We start from the raw sequence: 25211 nt of genomic DNA, 5'->3' as shown, positions 1-25211 counted from the left end.
TATTTATTGATTTTTTAATTTATATTCTAAGACACCAAAGCCTAATTTTTATTTTCTGTATTATTATTCTCAAGGGGTTCGTGACTGAATAAATAAATAAGATTATTGTTATTAAAATTTGCAGAACACAATTCCGAAAATTGAATTACATGCTCACGCTGCTCACCCTCACTACCGAATTAGGTAAAGTCAAAGTTGGAGTCATCCACGGAAAATATTTAAAAAATAAGTTGTTTAAAAGTGCATTTTGAATCACTTTTATTGTGCATTTGCCAATTCAAAATTTAATGTGATACAAAGATCAGGAAAGATAATTAATTAAATAGTGTTAAGAATATATCATCATTAAGATTTGTGCTGTCGGACCCTACCGCGGCCAATCCCAAGGCTTGTGGCCCAACTGTAATTGGTTGTGAATCACTGACATAAATTAAAAAAGAAATTGTTGTATAGCTATTGTCAATCTTGAACTAAATTTTATAAAATCGACCTATTTCTCCGTTTCTCTTTACTTTCAATATACATTTTCTTGTTTTTCGATGTTTACTTAACATGAACTTTTCCCTATCTAAATTGTTTCTCCGCTTATTATTTTTCTCATTGAGATAGAAGTTAATCAAGATGCAACGATAATTCCTCTGAATACCAATATACCATGATTTATACTAAATTGGTTTTGGTATTAGTATCGGTGCGGGAGGGGGGAACCTCAGCAACTCGACAAGTCAAGTTGGCCTCTTGATCCCTTTTGCTAACCACTGACCCCTACTTAGAGGTTACTGCCCCTTCCTGAGCCTCTCTACCTCTCAAGATCCATTTCGAAGGACCACTACAAAATTAGTGTTAACTGACCCAGGTGAGAATCGAACACTGACCATTCTGAACCGTGAATCCCTTTGGAATACTCTGCAATTCCTGTCCAAATAAGTGTGCTTTAATACCATATTATCATGAATAAACAAATGCAAATTAGCAAAACGCCGAAAATGAATTAGCAAAACTAGTAATAGTTCGGAGTGTTACTTCTAATTTTTATTCAATAAAATTATGCTATTTCAATGCTGCATAGGGTTAAAAATAATCCTTAATGTATGACCTTCACCTAACGATGAAGCATTTGCCTATTGAAGGGACGAATCGATTCTTCAAACTTATACCTTTCATTACTTAGAGTTGGCTCAATAACGATATTCTATGAGAGAGTCATCAAGCTTCTGACCAATGTTAAACTACTTGGGGTTATTTTATCCTCTAATCTAAATGAAGTGGAGATCAATAAAATCCATTTATTGCTTTTAATGTTGAAAGTGTTGGTAGTAAGGTACATTCGTCAGCTTTCAGAATCTTCACAAACATCTTTTATTATTATTATATGACCTGCCTGAAGGCCCATCAGACCCCTTACATGCTTGATGTAACAGTTACATTTTTTTAAAGAGTCAATTATGAGGGGGGGGGGGAGTATAGTCTCGTACAAAAGACACCCCTTACTAGATAAAATGTTATAAATTAAGATAAAATAAATATATAAAAATAATAATTCGTGATAAGACTGAAAAGTAAAGTTAATAACAAAAATAACGACATTCGAAGACCTAACAAAACAAACAATTGCGCTCTAATGGGTAAACAAAAACAGGCTAATTAAAAAAAAAAGGAATAAATAGAAGTTATGGCAATAACAGAATTAATTACTATACACTTTATAAGGATGTTCTGCTTTTTTAGGGCTTTTTATTTTAGGGCTTCAGTCTTCAGATTGAGGTTGGGTTACCCAAGTTATAGGTCACGGCTCCTTTAACTGTCGGTTAAAGTGGAACTTCATAAATCGTTTTTTGATGTTATCCTCTATTGACTCCCTTTGCAATACCCGATTCAATTGGTAATTTCTTACAAATCCAAGAGCATCCACCGCGATTCTTAGGGCTTTATTTTCAAAAGGTTGTAATTTTTTCCTTTTGTAAATGATGTCGCTCCCCAGACTTCACAGCCATACATCAGAAGTGGCTTCAGAATTGTTTTTAAAAATTAGAACAGTAGTTTCTGGTTTTAATTTGGATTTTCTATTTAAGATAGGATATAGCATTGCTAATCTTGCGTAGATTTGAGTTAGTTTGATGTTAAGGTGATTCTAGGTAAAACGGCGATCGAGGTGAATTCCCAGGTATCTTACTGTTTCACTGGGAGGGTTCCATTTCACATTTTTACGTTAGAGGATTAGTTTTACTGGGTCTGATGGACGTCTGAGAGTAAAAACTTTTTGAAGTATATTTTCAATGTTCAGACTAATGGTCCATTTAGTGAAGTATTTTTTAGATCATTAAGGTGATTTTGCTGAGTATTTCTATCTATTATTATGTCATCATGTTGAGAGAACACTGCTGTATCATCAGCAAACATAGCTTTGGAGGTATGTGTGGTGAACATAGAAGTTGAACAGAATGGGAGAATGGACTGAACCTTGTGGAGTATTGGCACGGATTTGTCTGAGGTTAAAATTTCTGTTATGTATTCTAAGTAATATTATATTCGATATAATATAATATTTATTCTATTAAGGTCTATTTTATCTGAGAAGACTTGGCATAGGTCATAGGTTGGCTATTACGTGTGGAAAAGTGTTTGCCCTGAAACCTTTCAATTACTACGATGTAAGCAATAGAAATGATATATCCATTCATTGAAAACTTAAGAAATTTTATTATTTTAGAAAAGTCGGGAAATTTTATTATTTTTATTTTCGAATCTCTATCTCGACTTGTTAAATTTCCATGCGCCGACTAATCGTCCATAGTTTTCTAGGTTTACGTCTACGTTTTGACTTACTCAATTTGAACTCTCTGAAATTCGTGATAATTAATTCATTCCGTTTCGGGCTGTTTTTTCAGTTAATATATAAAAAACATAATGTTAAACTTATTCGATGTCAAGCTAAACATTCTGGAAAGAATATAATATTCCAACGAGATTATTATGAGACAGAAGAATTTTCCTCAAGTAAGTTTAATCACTTGTTAATTAGTTATACAAGATTAGATGATGATACATTAATATGGACGAGATTAAAATATGTTTATAATGGATATAAACCGGGATGGATATCAAGTTAAATATAGGATATCCTAAAGGTTAAGAAGTGGCAATAAGTTGATGGCTATCTATCTGGATGCCTGGCTTCTCGAAGATATCCGAATCCCCCCGCTTAGGGACTTATTTTCCTTGGCTTTTATTTTCCTGCTTCTCTCTCTCTCTCTTTCCAAACGAAGCAGTTAAGTGGATATTGATCTTACCTCTTATCCTCCTTATTTATTTTCTACTTTTTCAAGGAGTCCTAATATACATCATGGTACCATTGTGTCGTTTTCTGTTTTTCCTTATTTTTTTGTTTTCATATTAAAATTTTCGTACATATTTACGCTACAGTGTGCTGGTACATAAGATTCAAATTACATTTGAATGATGTATGAGTTATTACCTATAGAGCGACAAACTTATTTGTCGCTGTGCAATAATTTTCTTGAGTACTCTGGAGGTTGTTTATAGAACTTTGTGGCTTAAATAGCTCGTAACAGAGGATTTCTATTTACTTATGACGAAGTTTGCATTTAGTGCATTTCTAAATATTATATCATAAAAATTAGATTGATCAGATAGTGAAATATAAAGGCGAACTATGATACCCAACGATATTCGATTATAGGAGACTCACCATATCAATTAATCAGTTGACAAAAAAAAAATAACAATGCAGACAATATTTAAATAATTTACATTAAATAATAACTTCATTTCGCAGTTAATTCTCTAAAATATATTAACATAGTATATTAACATTTTATTGTATATAAAAAAATTAAAAAAGAAAAAGTTAGATCTGATTATAGTCCTGTACTGGACATTTTTGTACCACATTTGTTTAACAAACAAAAGAAACCGACAAATATAAATAAAATTTTGAAAATAAAAACAAATAATCACAATAACCAACAAACCTTTGTATGGCTACGCGAGCTGAGTAATTTTAGAGTTGATAAAACATGAAAATCGTCTTCAAACCCAGTTTTTTTATCCTGAGATAGCAAGTTAATTTTTTTCTTAAACAAAATTAAATCTGTCAAACCAAATTTTGAACAGTAGTTGTGGTTAACTTATTTTATTACAGATATTTTTATAATATTAGAATTACTTTTACAATTTTTTCTCTGCGTTAAACTATATTTTTTAGACGCTTCTAATAATGTAGGGAAACAAAATTTTTCTTAGGAAAAACCATCAGATTTCTTTTTAGAGTTTTTTGAAACCTCTAAATATGAATTTTTGAACTTCATTTACAATCAATAATTTTTGAGGTAAACATTGAAAACCTTTTTTATTTATAATCTTAATATTTTCTTGAGGCTGGTCAATTTTTTTAAAATAAATAATTTAAATTCTATCCATTATAGTCTCAAAACCTTTAATTTCTCTTAAAGTCCGACGTTTGGGCCAATCCGGCCAACTTTGAAGAATTGTTATGATAAAAGTTTAAGGAATAGTGTCTGTGATAATATGATTTTGTTTTAAGTGAATATTGACTAATTAGAAATTGATGTTTTTGACCTGGGCAGAATAGCCTGCATGGAGTTTAGAGTTTTTTAAATTATATAATTCCAAAGTTGTATTAAGATTGTCCCTGAAGATGGCCGGATTGGCCGAAACGTCGGACTTATAAGAGAAATAAAAGGTGTTGAGACTGTAATGGATAGAATTTAAATTATTTATTTTAAAAAAATTATTGAAAACCTTTTTTTTATTTAAATAAGAGATTTTTATAAAATTTGTTGTAGTGGACCCTTCGTTTATATTTCAATAGATATCATTCCTTACTGTTCTCTCCCTCTCCCCTTACACAATATTATATTTCTCTTTTGTTTACTTTTCATTATAAAATTTTCTTTGATACAGGAATTATTCTGTTATGAGCTATCTGTCCATTTTCCAGTTCCTCGCGCAGTGATTAGTCCACAGCTTAAAAACCTGGATAATCGAATTCGATTTCCGGGATTTGAGAATGATTTTAGAAATTGGATTTTTTTAATTTTTTTTTTTATAAAATGGATCTTCTCAATCTTTTGATTATAATTATTTTTTCATACCATGAACCTCAAAAGTTACATTATACATCTAAAACCACATTAAAAAAAAAAATTAAAGTGCATATTTAATTCCCTTACCTTCTCCCATTTATGTGGGGGAATTCACTTAATTGAAAAATCACTTTGTAACTACTTTTTCAAAAATATTTTTATTACAACAAATTTTTTGTATTTAAAGTAAAACTTCTGTATATTGAACAGCTATATTCATGTTTTAAAAATGTTATATTCTTGCATGCACAGTCATATTGTACCGTTTCAGAAGGCAATTAAGTTACAAAGCTACTTTGGAACATTTTTTTCTGTACAAACTTATAAAAAAACAAAACAAAAAAAACATTAGAAGCCAATATGCTCAAAAACAGAATGAATTGATTGTTGTTTTATGGACATGGTGTATTTGTTCGTACATGTTAAAAAGTTAAAATTTGCTTATACTTCGAAATTTTCATCATTTTTAAGGTTGGTCTTAAGTGCGCATAGTTTCGTATTATTATTACGCAGTATTTCGTGATTAAAATAAAAATATAATAAGAAACCTGATTAAATAATTAAGTCAAGACTTATTTTTATTAACAATAATAAATATAAATAATATATTTTTGGACTGTTAATGTGAGATATGATATATATAGTTGTGTTTATTTGATCTAATCTGTCCGATCGATGATACCTGAAATGGCAAAGTATTGACAGATTAGATATTTACTGCATTTGAGAGACTTAAGGCTTTTGAATCTTTAAATGATTTATCGACAGTGATTGTTGTCTTTTGGTATTGAGTTTTTAATAATTGGTTTTGAATTTGATTTAAATGTAACATTTGATTTGATTACGGCATTTCTACTCATACAGCATTTGGTCATTCTGTAACTAGCGATCTCGTCGACAGCCCACTAATTTGCTCTCTAGCACAAGCATTCCACAGTCCCAGCATTACTTGGATTCACTTACCTGCAGTGCTTATGGTGATGGTGGTGGATATGGTGGTGTTTGGGTAGCTTAGGGGCTTTCTGGTACTTGTAATAGCCGGTGTCAGCCTTCATGGCAACCACCTTGCTGTCAACAAGTGCTGCCAGCAGCGACTCCAGTTGGACCCTTTTCCACTCGCCCTAAGGAAATAAAGATATACATTATACTTATAATAATATATAGGCTAATGATCTTAATCATATTAGAACGACGATTAAGGGGCATACAATTGTTTAACACAGGTCCAAGTTTTTGCAAACATCGTAGACCTTCTAAAAGAAAATAAGAACTTTATTATTTCGGAACCTCTTTCATCAAATGAGAAACAAAATGAATAATCCAACTCAAAATTGGAGGTTTACGTATCAAGATACGTACGTATGTAACACGTTTTGTTTTCCTTTATACGGATCCAATGTTACTAAATCAAAACAACGAAATGAATGGGAAATTCTGACATTGACAAAAGAAAGAGAGTTGGATTTGCGTATTGCATTAGATGCGATAATTATGATGCAGAAATGCAGGCCATCTGCTTCGCGATGGAAGCCACTATTGAATGCAATTGAAAACACTGTAATCTTCAGCGACTCCCAAGCCGTAATACAAAAATTAACAGCACCAGGTGCCGCAGGGTCACCCATGGAAGAAAAGTGCAGAAACATGGCTGCTATCATGAAGAAAAGAGGAAGGGTTATAGCTCTGCAGTGGATACCAGGCCATGTTGGTATATGATTAGTAATGAGCAAGCTGAAAAGTTGGCTAAGCTCGGTTGTGCAGAGAACCAGACTGTTCTACCACTTTCCTGCAGAACAGTAAAATCACTTATAAGCGCTTATTGTAAGGACAGAACAAGTGCTGGACACAAAGTTCAAGCGGAAGGAAAGAAGTGGGAGAGCCTACTGCATAAAGATAACGAATTCCCGGCAATCTTAGCAGAGGTGAGAGAGTGGCTTGTTTTCGGCTAGTAACAGGACATGTTCTGCTCCAAAAACACCTCCATCGAATTGGCATCATAGATTCCCCGTAATGTCCTCTATGCAACATAGAAGACATAGATGGAGACCATCTTTTAACGTGTATTGGTCTAGAAGATGTTGAGCAGGATGCAGACCAACTAAGAGGAAGAGTAAAATTGTATTGGACTGCGAGAGGCAAAATGCCGTAATAGCCCACTTCCTGTGGCGTAGGAAAAAAAACAAAACAATTGCATTAGAGGATTTTCTATATTCCTTTTCCTATTCGTATTTTATTATATATATATATATATATATATATATTTTCATCCTAATATTATTTTAATTCCTGATTCGGGATTTTATATACTTTGGACCCACTGAAGCCTTGTCCAGCTTATGATGGAGCTGCATAGGAGGGTTGTTACAATTTTTTGTTGAGTTTTCTTTCCTACCAAGAGAACAGATCCCGATATATACCAAAACTGAATACTATTAGACAAAACTATTTGTACAGAATATTCCAGTATCAACAGAATCGGATCTTAAGCTGTTATTTGTTTATATTACTCTAAACCTCAAAATTTGATCCGTAGTTATGTCTTCTGAGTAAGTTAGTATTACCTAGTATTGTGTATTATTAATTTGTATAAATGATTTTTAATTTATTATTCTTTCTGAATATTAATATTTGTATTTGTATTGAGTATTTTTCTTTTCTCACTATAATAGCCTCGAATAGTGGTACAAATATCGTCTTGTAAAATTTAGTCTAGAGGTGTCCACTTTCCTTGCATATACTGTTGAAAGTAAAATAAACGTTTTCGGATTGGCCAAAGAAATGATAATAATGTGGTTTATGATAATATATAATAATGATGCTCAGTAATTCCGAGATTAAAATTAAGTAATTGTAGCTAATGACCTTTAAAGAGGTGGTTTTAAAGAACCTTTACTAGCCCAACCGTGAATGGTAAAAAAAAAAAAAATAAGAATTATAGAGTCGAATTTTATTATTTATATTATTATTATTATTATTATTTAGAATATTATTGTTTTGTTTAATTATTTTTAAAATAATATATGTACACAAATGATGGTATTATTTATATCTCTGTAGCATAAATAAAACCACGCTTATACAAAATGCTTACAACCATCACAGATAAATTTATATATAGGACGGAACTAATTATTAAAAACAAATATAACAGACCTATACTGCGTTAAAAAAAATCGATACGGCTAAAAAAATATTGGCGCGGACTACACCAAAGCCGTCATAAACACCCAGATATAATTTTTTTTTTGCGAAATTTTATTGATATTACGAAATAAATTAAAATTTTATAGGAGAGAATTGAATCCTGTTGTCAATAGATTTTGATTTCTTATTTTTTTATTTTCATTAAACACACTTCGATATAGTTCTGATTTTCTTACACCTAACAAAATATATTGATTATATCTGTAACCCCAGTGAATATGTGGTTAAGTCGAAATTCCTTACTTTTCAGGGGACAACTTTTAAAGTTTGAACATTTATGTAAAATCAGGTGTTTGTGGTAAATTATCGAAATTTCGTCAATACTACCAAAACGTTGGTAACTTGTTACTTGTTTTACACCAATTTGATATGTCTTATCACTAATTAGATAATAGAGTTAACTAATTGTTCACCGACCGTTGACAACAGACTTGACCAATAACTCTGTTTTAAAACGTTGACTGACTTAGACACTTATGCACAATGAAGATATTGCCTCTGTGATTCTCTAAGACTACTTAACTCATTTTGACCAAAATTCGACTTAACCACATATTCACTGGGGTGACAGATATATCGTAGATATATTTCAGTATTTTTTTCACTAATGTTTCTATGCTATTATTTTATTGTTGTGCATACACCCATAATGCGTTATCAAGTAAAGTTGTGCAACTATTTTATCAGTTGCATATCATGTGTCCATATCAAGAAAGTGTTCTATTTCCACTGTTTTAACTGTAAATTGTGTATGTTTAGGTTTAAAATGTTTTTGTTTAGGTTATCCGCACTTGTTTGTTTCAGACTTTCAGGTTTGTTTTACTGGCTTTCGTAAGCACACCAGTCTTTTAGATGATTCCTTTATAATTGTTTAAGAATGAGATATGACTAAGTTTCAGAGGAATACATGTTTTTAAATTGTGTCAAAATCTTTAAAAAACAAATTTAAAAAGAAATACCGATTTCTCTAATGTTTCTACATGAAGTTTATAACTAAAGCGTTGTGGTTTTGTTTTCGAAGGATGCTGTAGAAGATTTTACTGCATTAAAGTTAAGCAATAAAGTTTTAAAGGGGTAAACATCATTTTAGATGGTGAAGTAGAAGAGCTAGGTGAATCTCAAAAGGACTTTATATTATATTTAGTTTTGTCAGTTTATAGCTAGGGACTTTATTACATTGTGTTCCATAATTTAGTTTGTTCATAGTCGTTCTCATAAACGACCTCAGTGATGAAATCAGGGTATATTGTAGGACTTGTATTTTATAATTTTATTTTTATTTTTGTTAAATTAATAAGTATTTATTCTTTAGAATATGCTTGATATTGGTTAAATAATGGTGGAAACATGGCAGATAGATTATTAAATGATAATAATTACAATTAGATAATGTAATAAATCTTATATATATGATTCTCATAAGTTAACTTTTTTTTTGACAAATCAACATCTGAAACTTATTCAGCTTAAACAAAATAATATTTTTAATAAGAATTCAACTTATCTACAATAATTAATATACCTAGAGTCATTTTTCAATAACTTTCCAAATGTAATTACTTATATTGTTTATAGAGTACCTCTCATTAGCAAAGTTGTAAAATTTCGCTTTTTATTTCCCCTCTTCAACTCTTTTCCTGTTTTTAAATTATTATCCTTGAAACATTTCTGATTTAGAATTTATTTTATTGTTTATTTGTTCATATTATCGATAAAATTCGGTGTAAATTCGATATATTCGACTCATTTTTAGAATGGTCAAATCGTAGAATGATTAGTCTATCTCTCTGATTTTTTGTATCAGAATTTAGTTTCAATCGTATACAATAAAAACTGTAGCCAACCTGTTGAATACATGTGTTCCAAGAATGGAAACATACAATGGCTAAAAAAAGAATGAATTTTTTTTTATAAAATTGATCGGTTGGACATTGCAGAGGTTGCAAATTAAAATTTATGGACACTATTAAATATATAATGATCTTTTGAAAAAAATGCATGTAAATACATTAGATGGGGTGACAGCTGCGCCAGTGCATTGCGGTGTTAACTATTCTCGAGAAATGTAAAGCAGACGTTCTTTACTTGATGAATGATGTATATTGCTTATATTGCTTGGGGTGGTTCTGGCTTTGCTGCAGGGTTTTGGAATGAAGCTAAATTAGAGGTGAATTGAAATTGACAAAAACGAAATCACGTTTTAGGGGCATTTAATAGCTAAACATCGACTTAATGTTAACCAAGATAAAGTTGAAGCAATTGAAAGCACCGAAAAAATTTAAAGAATGCCTCCCCAGGCATGGTGAATATTCTCTCTAAATCTATTCCCAATAGGACAGAGTTACTACATCCTCTCAATGAACTCTTGAAACGAAACAAAGAATTTGTCTTCCAGGATGCGACCTTTAGGAGGCTTAAGGAGGTCCTTCAAAGGCTCCTTTACTAGCCGTAAATGACCCTACTTTGAAGACAGAAGACTACTGTTATGGTGGAGCTTCATCATGTGGAATCGGTTGAGCTCTCATTGAGAGGAAAGACGGTTAATCAGACCTGTGTTTGATGAGTCTCGTTCGCTTACCGTAACTCACCAGCGTGCGGTCTTCTCAAATTGGGAAGGAAGGTTTGGTGGCTGTGTGTCAAAGTTTTAATGAACTTTTATTTTTCTTGAAAAGAAGGGAACATCGAAATTTCAATAATCGACATGGCTTCGACTTCTGGCTCCTACAATCGGAGAATGAGTATGGATGAGGGACATCAACTCAGCTGGATCAATCTCTTTATTATGGGATAAAACCTTTAATGTCTAATGTATGAACAAGATAAGTCATTATCCCTCCGGACCTGTCGAGGTATCTGAGCAAGGTAACATCAAGCCAGATGAACTATCGTCAGAAGCACGTCCTGTACGAAACCTGGAGAAAAAGAAACGTCGGAGACTGAAACTGGAAGACAGCCCCAAAGAGAGTCTCCCATAGGAGAGAGTACCTGTGAGGCATCATCTCGTAATCGAGGCGTATCATGGATCTTTAAAAGGGGAGATGTTTTAAAAATAGATATAATTAATTGATGAATATATTTCTTTAAACTAGGTGTAGTTATGTAAGCTTCCCGTTATTTTATTTGTAGTTAATAATTTTAATTTTTTATTAATATAAAGAGTGTTAATCACGAAACTAGTTTATTTATTTAAAATTATTTTTTAATTTTTAAAAATAATTTATTTATTGTTATTCACAACTGTAAGTGATATTATGGCATGATAAAAACATGTGGAGAATCTACCCATTGATAGAACTCCAAAACATTTCTAAAGGAGAAGATCTCGAGGCCGTCTTCTTTTCAGACGTCTAGGAGGATTATTAGGTAGTGAAGGAGGAGCCAGGTTAGAAACGAGTTGGTTTGGGTGGTTGGGAAGTTTTTTATGGAAGGATTGGTATCTGGTTCTGGACAAATCGGCAACATATGGGACATTGGAGGTCCTGATGGATAATTTGATTTGTGACAAAGTAAGGAGCATTAAGGATTTTACGAAGGATTTTGGACTGTAAGGATTGGATTCGAGAGGATTCTATGGTTTAGTGGAGCCCCATAGCTCAACTCCGTATGTCCAGATAGGCCTTATAACAGTCATGTAGATCAGTCTTTTGTAATGGATTGGAAGTTTGGACCGTTTATCTAGTAAATGTTGTAATAGTCGGAATCGACGGGCAGTTTCCTGTCTTTTCAGTCTTGTATGAGGATTCCATGTCAGTCGTTTGTCCAGATTTAGTCCAAAGCAACGGATCTGTTCAACTAGTTTATTTTAATTCTGATTTTTTAAAAATACAATCTATGTTTAAAAGAAAAGTATCATTTCATAAATTACATTAAAGCGATCATAAAATGCAAAAATCAAATTTTGTCCGCACGTACAATTGTTTCCCTTACAATTTAAAACGATTTTCAAGTCCGGTTGAATTCAATGAGTCTGACATAAAAATTATTTTTCGGGTATGTCTGTCCATTTTTACAATTTACTGAAATTTAGACACATTGTGTAAAACGAATCGTTCTCGGTCTTTCACTCTGCTGTGTTTCTTTTTTTCTTCTTTTTTTCAATAGATACCACAATTTACAATTATGCTTAATTTGTTTTACAATGAATCCTACAATAAACATTTGGCGGGCGCATCATGCAACTTACCACCCTAATTTGAGATGAAATTCATTTTTGTGTATTTCAAAGTATTCATACAGTACTTCCCTTTACTATATATTTCATTTATAGGTAAAATTTAAATATTGTCATAATAATAATAATAATGGAAAAATAATAATTAGTATATTCTGTTATACTTTATATTTATTAATTGTTTATTACTATTAACAACAGAGGGATCGTTCATTTTTCAATTTCAGGTGCTATTTAAATATTGCTTAACTTAAAGTCTCTCCTTCCCGTTTTGCTCTCCGGGGGGTTTAGCGGGGCGGGTCCGGCAGGGAAGGATTGGCTTTTTTTTAGTATGATGATTGTGACATGTCGTATATCGACCAACCTACTCGCTGTAATTGTCTTTTGAAAAGACAGATAAGTAAGGCTACCATGTAGGGCGGGAGTGGATGGTTCCATGCCGTTTTTCAATTTCAGGCGCTTAATGGTTTAATGGTCTCTATCAATTTTTTTCCAGCTCAAAAGAAACAAAGCCATGTATCGGAAGAGATCAGAGGCTCTCACCTATTCCCGATTTCCCAGCTAATTATCTAATTACTTTTCTTGTTCATAATTATTCATTTTTGGGTCATCCGTAGATCAGAGGTTAGGTGTATGTATGTTAGTCTGAAATCTTCAGGCGGCGCCGGTGCGAATCCGGCTTGGGGCGTTGACTTTTTTCATCTAGTGGCGGTCCCGCAAAATGAAAATATTGACCCCCCACCATGGTTAGAATAGGCTGGTCACCTGTAGATAACTGGACAAACATCACCTTTGCTGTGGGTTCCTTTAAAAAAAAAATGTTTTCCATTTTTTATTACTACTAACAATAAGAAATGGTATTAGATTAATTTTTATTAATATATTCTTGTTTGAGAGTGGTTTAGTTTATTTAAAAACAAATTTGATCCTTTTTTCTCAACTTTATTCTTTTCAAAACCTTCCAACGTTTCGATCCTCAGGTCATTTTCAAGGATACCTTTACTTTGTTGTCATATTCTCTTTTAAAATTCTTAAAAATGCCGGCTAATTGCCTTTGTCCCATCTATAAATTCTTCTATATAACTCTTTCTTAAATTTAAAACTTGTATTAACCACTTCTCTTCTTTCTTTCATTTACATTTGCAAATTTTAAACCTATAGAAGTGGTTAATACAAGTTTTAAATTTAAGAAAGAGTTATATAGAAGAAGTTATGGATGGTACAAAGGCAATTAGCTGGCATTTTTAAGAATTTTAAAAGAGAAAATGACAACAAGTAAAGTAAAGGTATCCTTGAAAATGACCTAAGGGTCGAAACGTTGGAAGGTTTTGAAAAGAATAAAGTTGAGAAAAAATGGTATTGTATGAATGTAAAAATTGATAGATTTTCATTTTAAAAAATTTCACAATATTTTTAACCGATCACCGACCAATATACCTTGAATATATCATATTTCTAATCGTTCAAATAAATATGATTTACCTTTTGAGCAGAATTATTATTGCTTAATGTGAGAGGAGGACCACGTAGACCACTTAGAATCTACGCCAGGGTATACATCCTGTGTTCAATTCCAAAGATACGCAGGGAGGCTGCTGTGGGTAATGGACTGAAAATAAATTGCAAATGGCCGTTGTGGTGGTTTGAAAATGGTCTGGTATCTAAAGCCTCAATAAGGAGACATGCTATGAATAAAAAGTGGTTTGTGAAGAGCGTCAAGGTCCCTCGAGGATACGGCTACATCCCCAGGGGATCCTAGTTCCCCATTTATCATCTAATGTGTTCTCTTCCTCTCTCCTTCCCTCCCTCCTTTCTCCCCCTTCTCTTCTATTAAGGGGCATTCGATCAGGGAACATCTGAGAAGTGTTTAAATGAATCGGAAAAGCGTTATCATATTTTGATTGATAAAATATAGAATAAAATAATACCAGGGAAAAATAATTAATGAGCTGTGATGTGTACAATATTTTTACAACTGTTATAATTTCCTAAATATTATTTAAATGGTATTTATGTAATATAAAAGTCAAATTATTTACATAAACATTTTTTTTATTAGATTTATTTTTATTAATATATTCTTGTTTGAGAGTGGTTTAGTTTATTTAAAAACAAATTTGATCCTTTTTTCCTCAACTTTATTCTTTTCAAAACCTTCCAATGTTTCGACCCTCAGGTCATTTTCAAGAATACCTACAAACAGCTCCTTTTAATTATTTTTATAACAATTTCATTATTTCCTTTACTTCAATAATAATATTATTATAAATAACATTATACAATTTTTTTGTTTTTCTAAAAATAGATTCCTATTTACATAACTTCTTCTATATAATTCATTCTTAAATTTAAAACTAGTACAAACCACTTCTCTTCTTTCTTTCATTTACATTTGCAAACCTTAAAACAGAACCTACCTTCAACAGGTTAGGACTCTGTTATCACCTTATCATATAACATAATTTTTTTTTTGTAAGTGAAGGAATTTTTATAAAAAAATTTTATAATGTTATTATGATATTAATTTAATGATTAATTTATTTAAAGATGGGACAATGGCAATTAGCCGGCATTTTTAAGAATTTTAAAAGATAAAATGACAACAAAGTAAAGGTAGGGCCAAAGAAATCAGTATGTAAGTGAAGGAAATGATGAAATTGTTGTAAAAATAATTAAAAGGAGCTGTTTGTAGGTATCCTTGAAAATGACCTGAGGGTCGAAACGTTGGAAGGTTTTGAAAAGAATAAAGTTGAGAGAAAAGGATCAAATTTGTTTTTAAATAAAAATAAATTTTTTTTTATCTTAATGTGCAATAAGATAAAAAAAAAAACAATCACACAATTTTCACTTACTATAGAAATTTAAGGATTACTCAAGGTGAAAATAACGAATATCAACTAGGTTTCTGCAAGAATAAAAATAACAGGAACAGTTTAACAAAAGCCGTTTATATATGAATGCCATCGGAATAAATCGTGAGATTTCGGCTTTTTCCGATTCGAACTCTATCTCTATTTTTCTCCTTTAATTATTTATCATATCCTTTTATGTTTTGTATTTATTTAGTTTTTGTTATTCCTAGCAATGAAAACTGATTATTTATTTCAATCAAGGAAAATTTAAGATACTTAGGCCAGTTAGACTAATGGGGATAAGAAGACCTTCCTAATATTGAAGCCACTTAAGTGTTCGTCAATTTAAGCAAAATTGTTAGAGCCGTTTTCGAGAAAATCCTTAAAAAGTATTAAATTAAATCTCTAAAATGGTATTTTGGGTTGGTGGATTATAACTATAACATCCCAGACCATTTCGCGCAACTTATTTATTTGGACTAAGGGATGTATTTTTGTCGAAAACTGGAATTCGAAATTTCCTGTTATACAAATTCAGTACTGGGGGACTAAAATCTAAAAGAGCCTGTAAATATATAAAATAACGAAGTGAAATGTATTTTTAAGTTTCCAAAAACCAATTGTTGATGATTGTGTAGCAAAATCAAGATGTTTTCACATAAGTAATATGTGATAAATCTACTTAATCGAAATATTTAGAAATAAGCACATGAACATTCATATTTGTCCATATTTATTTAAGCTTTCCCGGAAAATCGTTTAAAAAAATGTGGTATAATTTTGATTTATGAATTTATTTTATTTTTTTTTTTATAAAAAAAAAAATTATAGTTTGGATTAAAAATTGTTATGTGATGATAACAGTTAGCGAAACTTAAATAATATCTTATTTATTTAGATAAATAAAATCCTCAGCCTGGGAATATGATTGGATGGTAAGAAACATTTAAATGGAGAGTTGAGCACGAAAGCAGTGTAGAATATAATTAGGTAGGTTGTAATGGAAACTGTTAAACAAGTTAATGTGAGCTCCATTAATAAGTTCTTACTTCTATTTTATTTTTTAATAATGTTATTAAAATAGATTTGCGCTATACTATTCCGAGTACTCCGTATAAGTTCGAATCCAGTTGTACCAGTTGAACTGGTAATTTTATTTTGTTACTGTAGCCGTGAGTCAATCCTGTGGTTTCGGTAAGCCCTTCGGGGTCCACCCAGCCTCTCAAAGTGGATACTCTTAATTGGGAAAAAATCTGGTTGTTGTGCGGATCATGTACAAATCACCTTCACGTATAACGTTGTTCTAGAAACAGTACTCCCATATAAAAGCGCAGACCCCGGTATTTCATGGGTTGTAGCCCTACAGATTTTTCATTTTAATGATAATAAATTTATTGTTGCTATTAATGCTTAAAAAATTGCTTGGGAAGGAGAAAAAGCATGTGTCGCCATCTTCTCTCTAAAACCTGGAAATCATCCATCTAATGTCCCTCAGCTAGACATTCAGGGAAATCGAGTGAAGTGAGATTAGGGGGACATTAATTAATTTTTGTTGATTTTTTATTACTTATTCATGAATCACCTTGATCAGAAATTTCAGATTTCTGACCCTCCCAAGGTATTGGAGAAGTGGTTGGCCTGCAAAAGCTCATCGAGTAGGCCCAAGCATGATGATAATGGACGGGAGAAAACAATAGCTCTCCGATTGCCCAATCCGCGATGGTTTTCTTTTCTACTCTGCCTTTTACCAGCATATCTCTCCGCTTTCATTTAAGATATAGGCAATTTGAAAAGTGAGATGAAAGCGATTCATGTAAACATTACTAATATGCCCTAAGAATTTTTGAAGGTTCAGATTGATTAGTGCACTTTTATGTGTTAGCACAAGTTATATGCACTTTTAGGTGCATACTTCCTGTATTTATGAATCCGTTATCCAAAGTTTTGACCTCATTTTTCATCCATTGGCTTTTACATACAAGAGCAATTATTTTTATTTTCATTGCATTCTTACTTTATTATATGTTTTACGTAAATATAACCTAAGATTCTTGTTAGATGGCTTGTTGATTAAAGTGTGAAATGAGATGAATATAATTTAATAAACAAATTTACATTTACATAAATATATCCTTATCATCGTGTTTCAGGAGTTGTCCTCTCTATCTCTGGGTCATCTATACTTTAGATTACCGGAGTTTAGTTATTGTTGTGTCTGGAAAGTTTAGTGAGCTTTCCAATCCACGGGTGTTTGGTGTTTATGCTATTTCAGCTATTTTATGGACTATTATTACAACTATTTTTTTTATTGATTTTTCTCAGTAAATCAATTTATTGTTGTAGTTTTGATTAAAGGGCAAAAAACTGCTGATGGTTTTTATTACTGTTGGAAACTTTTTACATTGATTATATAATGTAATAATTGCTAATTATAAGTACTGATTATGATAAGATTATTCTTGGTAATGGAAAGTTACATAACTATTCAATGACAATACTCACTTCACAATTCAGACCCATACTAGGTTAAAATATCTGATAGCTTTAATGAACTTGTAGCACAAGAGCCCAAGAGGAGAAAAAAGGGAGTTATTTCACCTCAATTGTTGATTACTTTAATCAAAACTATGTATAATTACCAGTCGAAATTGACGAGTCTGCCAAGTATAGGTAGGGGGATAAAAAATGGCCGCTGTTTCATACGGTAGAATAAATTAATTTTTCATTCGGAGCTCTATATCTTAAAAAGTAGAAACAACACTAGAAAATCTAAAAGAACATTAATTAAAGAAGAGTAAATTTGCTGAAATATTAGCCCTAATAGAGCTATTTACGTCCAATAGTTCTCGAGATATAGTTTTTTAAAAAGTAACATTTCATAAAAATGTACTGAAATATCAGTAGTTAGTTAATTTATTTTGAGAAATCTATATCTCAGAAACTATGTGATCTACAGATGTCTATTAGCATTTTTCAAATATCAAACATTTTATCCGAACAACTAAAAATTAACATTGTGTGGATTCATTTCGTCAAATATCATAAAAACTACTTATCCAACAATGATGAATGTTATAAACTATTTTATAGTAAATTTAACTTGTTTTAATTTAAGTGCTGGCAGACATTTGTATGTCTTATGATTTAAAAGAATGATTTGAAACAAAGTTTTTCATAAATCAAACTTATTGTCCGAACAACTAAAAACAATATATTTTAGCTGTCGGATTTAAGTATCCGATATCTTCGGTTCTTTTTTGAATTTGTATAAAGTCGGGGTTGGGGTCTCATTTTCTGATGCCTCCCTTGCCACGGACACCGGAAGACCCACTGCGATGCGGTCTTAATTATCTATCGTGGCAAAAAAGATAGAACCTGGACTGCCCCTACTACCACGCTACAGTCGAGGACATGCTTTTCAGCCTCCAAGATAGAAAGACGTTCTTCCGTTCATCTGAAGCGAAGTACATGGTCTAAACCAATTTTTTAATTTTTTAATTGGAATGTGCCTTATATTTGTTATTTTATTTTTTTGTAATATTTTGAGAACCACTGCTTAAAGCGACCCTAGTTTATTAATACTGTCTGGAAAGTATTGTGTGCTTTTCAGTTTAAACTCAAATGCTATTTCACCTATCTGTTATTATTGAATGATGTTAAAAATATGTTTGTCGATTATAAATATGATTTTTGTGTAAGATTCCATTGGCCGTAGCTACAAAATATTAGGCTGTTAAATTAAATTAGGAGTCTTAGTTGTTTAAATAAAATATATATTATCCAATTTTATTCTCAAAAAAATTTATATTTCTTTATGAGTCTGACGTTTCGGCTATCCTCTACCATAGGACAATCTATCACAATAAGCTTTTATTAAATTGGTTTTTAAAAATATTAAAGAAATAACAATATTATTAGTAAAAGATTACATAAAGTTTTTTAAAATTTATGTGGTTCTAAAATTGTATTAAGGTATGATAATTTATTAATAATATTGTTATTTGTTTAAAATTATTAATAACCAATTGTACAATAAAAGCTGTTTGCTATAGATTGTCCATGAGAATGGCCGAATTGGCCGAAACGTCGGACTCATAAGGAAATATAAATTGTTTTGAGGCTAAAATTTATTGTATTTAAGCAATAAAAACCAATTTCAAGAAGGTTCAAAGATTATATATAAAATTAGTAGACTTCTTAAAAGGTTTTATTTTATTTTTTTTATATCCCATATAAAACAATTTCTGGACCTACCACTGTCTGGAGGTTAGAATTCACAAAACTACGATCTACTGTTCTTTAAGGATGCGAAATGTGTATACTTGCTTTAAAGGAAGAACGACTCAGTGTCTTTGAAAATATTTCGTATAATATTAGGTCCGAAGAAGGCTAAGTCAGCTTGAGAATTCAGAGTTGGTTAGTCCAAATGTGTTTTGAAGTAGATTTGTGATATATAATACTTCATGCTATATGCTACATGATATATAATACTATATAATCAGAAAATTCCGAATCGTTTGATATGAGGACTCATATATATCTTCATAGTAATTAAGCAATCATCTAAACTGTTGGGCAATAAAAAGTCATTAAAATTAATGTTTCCTACCTCTCCGTTGAAGTCGCCCTCTGTGGCGACTGACTTGTCCATCATGTCTGGGCACATGGCCTATTTGCCGCTCCAGCTGCATTCCTCATACGACCTGTAACATAACGTTTTAATTTATTTATTACTATTCAGTCTAATATTATTAATATTAATTTGTGAAATTTACTTATGTATATATTTATACTGTGTACGGTTATTAATGTATCAGATCGCTTAATGTCTCAATGCATTATCAAATTTTCACTTATTAATGTATCTGTAATCAGTTTATGAATGTAAGTTATATTATATCTTTGGTTATTATTAAAGTCATAAATTTTGATAATTAATTTTTTTTTTTTTACGATTCATTTACATGAAAATAAAGTAATAAATAATGTTTAAGTCGAATCATATATTTCGAAGAAGAAAAAAATAGAACACCATATTATTCGAATGCCATGTTCAATCTATAGCTGGGACACGAATCTTTGTATGGTATTAAAATAAAAAAACAAAAAAAAGGTTACTTGTAACCATTATAATTTGGTAGCTCCACAAACTCATTAGAGATAAAACCCCACTTAGCTTTTATATTCACAATGAAACATAAAACGATAGGCTTATGCCTTTTATTGTTTTCATAAGTAAAACGCCAATTATTTAGAAGTCTTAAGTATCTTTATTCCAGAAGCTATATCATTGAAGGAGATCTTAAGAATTTTAATTCTAGGAAGGTTTGCTAAAATCTGGATACAGCTAAAATAAATTAGTTCATCACTGTAAAGGGGGGGGGATCATTTCGAAATTCTGCTTTATTATCACCACATAGTTCCTTTAAAGAGGATGAAAAACTTATGTTCCAGTAGAGTAAACTATATTGATTACAATACGTTCTACATTGTATAAAACACAGTTTATTTTCAGATATTAATTTTCTGGCACTCTATACATATAAAAATAAAGATTACAGTGACTAGTAATATAGAAGAAATCATCTATGTATAAAATTGAAAATAAGAAAAATAAAAAATCGATTCTAAAATAAATTGCTTAAACAAAAGTGGTGTCGCATTTTTTAATTATAAAAATGTTGAGCTAACGAGAAATTGATAAAAAAAATTGAAGTATCATTGAGCGAAAGTGCCACTAAATTAATTTTCAAAAAAATGTATGAAAAGGCCCAAAGAATCGTGTTTTCTTCATGATTTATCTATTTTTTTTCCTCTTTCTTTTCTTCCTTTCAATCTTCCCCCTTTCTACCTCAACACTCCATTCACCCTATTTCTTACTCTCTCATATTCTCTACCCTAAAGATTTTATTCATTCAGGTTTACAATCTAGTCAATCGAACAATGGAATAATATACGAAAACAAAACTTTTAACAAAAGAGGATAAATTCAGTCAGTATCAGTATACTTCGTTATAGGTTTACATTAATTTTCTAATGTAAATGTAAATTAACATTAAAATAATTTTCTAATGTTATTAACTTTAAGAATAAACATTACACAATAAATAAAATATTTTATAGCGTGACATGAATTATGATTTTATTTACAAGTTATTGTTTTATTACCGAACATTTTAAAGTCGTCTTTATCGATAGTTCGTGCCTGAATTTTATTTGATAAAAACGGTATTGATTTATGGTTTTATGGTTTATTTTTACTTTTTATCTACTTGATAAAAAAAAAAGTGTATTTTATAAAAAAAAGTAAGCCAAGGGCATCGATCTAAATAGCATTCTATTAGGTATTATAATTACCTATATTTTAAGGTCAGTTATTTTAGATTTAATTAGAAAATTAATGTAACTAGCTGTTTTTAATTAATAGGCTTGTGAAGGAAAATACATTTGTACATGGAGAAGCAAACGTAGTTGATATAATTTGTAATTGACTATACTAAATAGATAAATATGTACGTGCAGAACTAGACAATTAAAGTTAATCGCTAAATACTGTAAATTAATGTACCTTTGTTGCATACTAAAATTATAGGTGAATAAATCTACATAAACTTAAGTAATATACTCAGTTGCCTCAACGCTTAGTGCTCACGGGTTCCGTTAAAGAAATAAATAATGCGTTATATAGAAGGTAGTAAAAATTCGTTGTGCAAAGGAAAATCTTTTTTTTTTTTAGAGGATTTTAAATTCGTTACAACGAGGTTTTTATTTGTCTGGAAAATGTATGCTAAGTTTAACAAAATTAAATAAAACAACAATAATTGTGTGAATGAAATAAGATAATGAGACGAAACCTATAATATTAATAATAAAAGAGGCATATTTATGCTAGCGTGCGTTGATAGTTATTATTGGCGTTTAAAGGAAATTATTAATGAAACTTTATGATATGAGTAAGAATTTTCAAAATGAGGTGGCTCAAACGATAAATTACTTAGATTAATTATTTTTTAAAGAAAGTAGTTCTATAGGGATGGGTTTACAAATAGGTTGGTTTAGATCTTGTATTTAATAGGTGGATGGATAAACGGAGGGTGAGGAAGTCAGTTATAGGTCTGTTCCAACAATACCAACTGTATGCAGCATGCTCAATACCGGTTGCGGGAGTGAAAAACCCGTAATGCGCATGCTTTGTACAGTTACGAACAGTCAGAAACGATTGTTGGAACAGACCTTATGTAATTTTTGGTTTCTTAAGGATTGCAATAAGAATGTACTTAGAAAGTATTGTCTTCAGATATTAGAAAAATGCCAACATTACTCTGAATTACAGTCCGATGTATAGGAACACCTGGGGATACGGAAGATTAATCATATGTACAGTTCATTGTACATCTTTTTAATATCATCTCGTGGAACCAGATCTATACACAAAGCATTGATAGACAGGGATCTACTATACAAAATATATCAGTAAACAAAATATAATAAATTCTTATTCTAAATTAGCTAGTTAATAATAAAAATTTAATCTTTGACAAGTTTTACTGTACCTACTTAACTAATGATATTTAAATAAAACGAATTAAAATAGAGCTGTGCGAGTATTAATGACTTTTTGATCATGAGTACAATTTGTTTTCCTTATAATAATACATGATCCTAATATTGTATCTTACTGATACATTTCGTTCAAAGTAAAACAAGCCTGTATCTGCTGTGAACAATATTTTCTCAACAAATAAACCACGGTTTATGCACCTCAGAAAGGAATGGAAAATTGAAAGATAATTTGATTAGAGAGAGAAAGCTTGCGTAACCTGGATCTGCAAAATCCAATTTCCAGGGTAACATTTTCAGGAGCTGAACGACATCTAGTTGTTCTTTACTGTCCTCTTCCTCCCAAAGTCAAAAAAATAGAATCATCTTTTCATCATTAAACGAAGTATTTTTGAGATTCTACTAATACAAAAGTTAACCCACATAACTTTCACAATACAGGTCTATTCATCCTTCTCTACCGCTTATACAAAGTATTATGAAGTATAAATTAATATACGGGAAACGTATAATGAAAATAATAATGAAAATTAGTATACGAATATCAATTTAGACTTTATGATATTCTAAGTTAACGACATGTACGTGGGAATCGAACGAAGTTAACGAGAGTTTTTACTTATAATCATAAAAAACGTTTGGGTTCCACGATGATTTTGAGTTTTGAAAAAACATGCTAATCCTTAGTTTTAACAGCGATGGAGAAGTTTTCTGACTTTTCAAATATTACAAAGTTTTTATATATCACAACGAGTTAGGTAACAGTACTATTATTATAATACTGGTAATAATTAATTTAAATAAAATTTTTAAAATAGGAGTCCTTCCTATATTTATTAGGAAAGGGAATGATTTTACTTCTTATTTCTATTTTCTTTACCTTGTATTTAAATTATTATGCCATTATTTAATTGGTGCTACAGCTGTAACATTTTGTTATTATTATCATTCTATTTTATTTATCATATTTATTTTTTAATCTCAAATAGTTTATTATTAATTAGTCTTTCTGATATATGTGATTAATTAATTATATAGAAATATTTTGCTACAGTTTTATAATTGCCATGATCACGTCGGTGGAATAAATGATGCATAGAGGAACATTTTACATTCAAATATATCTAATCTTACTTTTTTTGCATCTCTTAGAAAAAAGCGTTTGTACAGTATTCAGTTCTTAATCGAAAGCTTAAAAAATAATTGCAATACATTTTTTAAGGTATATTTCAAAATATGTACTAAAAAAAAAAAAAATTGTCTAGTGCCGTTAAAACCTCAAAATAGAGAATTTTTTTATGACTTCTGGGGTTTTGAAATAATGGCAATTCTGAGGCATATACGTGACCATTAGCGATTGCCTAGACACAATTTGGCCGGAAAATAAAAATAAAAGTCTATATAGTAAATAACATAGATAGATAGTTAACTTCCTTTTGTTAAACAATTTTTATTTTGTTATCCTTATGAAAAGATATTTCTAAACCTAATAATTGGACAGTAATTCAAAACTAGATAGTTTTCAAAAATGTTTATCCCTTATTATTTTGGCGACGAAAATCATAGCTAAAGTTTCAATTTTAACTTTCATTATATTGGGGCTGCACTAAACCCTCGTATACAATCCTTACAATCCAAAATCCTTCGTAAAATCCTCAATGCTCCTTACTTTGTCACAAATAAAATCATACATAAAGACCTTAATGTTCCTTATGTAACCGATCTAGCCCGAACCAGATATCACTCCTATTATAAACTCTCTAACCATTCACACCCACTAGATTCTAACTTGCTTCCTCTTCCATACCTGACAATCCTTCGAGGCGCCTGAAAAGAAAATTTCCAAGAGACCTGCTAATGTCATAAGAGTGCTTCAAATGGGTTTCTCTGCACGCCTGTAACACTCCATTTTAACTAAGATCAAATTTACTGAATGTATTATATAATATACAGTTGTAAATTTCAATAAAGATATTAAAAAAAACTTTCATTATTAGATTTTTCATTCTAGTTTAACTTGATAGTGGTTGTTGCTATGAGCTAACCAACAAAAATCCAAAAATTTTAATTTTTTGAGAATGAAATATTGTTGAAAATTTGGCTCTGAAAATCTTAAAGAGGTAATTTTCATCCTTCATATTAAAATTTCGAATTAACATTTAAATCAGTGAGTAAAACTTTAAATATTTATTTTATATATGAGGTGTAGATAGTTGGCCGTAGATTAATGATTGGAGAAGTTTGTCGGGGGGTGCGGTCAGCAAAGAACAACATAAATAAACAAAACCATATTTATTT

At 30.7% G+C, this 25211-nt stretch overlaps 1 protein-coding gene across 2 annotated transcripts in view; it reads right to left on the bottom strand.

Moving 5' to 3' along the window:
* Positions 1 to 25211, bottom strand: part of LOC106687750 (uncharacterized) — a 229454-nt gene that overhangs the window by 30187 nt on the left and 174056 nt on the right. For both annotated transcript variants that reach the window (XM_014431796.2, XM_067049894.1), the window contains exons 2-3: positions 19963 to 20056; positions 6090 to 6247 (exon numbers count right to left, since the gene is read on the bottom strand). In XM_014431796.2, coding sequence (XP_014287282.1) covers positions 6090 to 6247; positions 19963 to 20019 — 215 coding nt within the window. In that variant the 5' untranslated portion in view covers positions 20020 to 20056. The remainder of the gene's footprint in view (positions 1 to 6089; positions 6248 to 19962; positions 20057 to 25211) is intronic.

Source organism: Halyomorpha halys, unplaced genomic scaffold, assembly GCF_000696795.3.
Source record: "Halyomorpha halys isolate HHAL.00 unplaced genomic scaffold, Hhal_1.1 Scaffold1006.1, whole genome shotgun sequence".
NCBI classification, from domain to species: domain Eukaryota; kingdom Metazoa; phylum Arthropoda; class Insecta; order Hemiptera; family Pentatomidae; genus Halyomorpha; species Halyomorpha halys.
The sequence above is the reverse complement of the archived record's forward strand: the minus strand, read 5'-3'. Positions and strand labels throughout refer to the sequence as shown.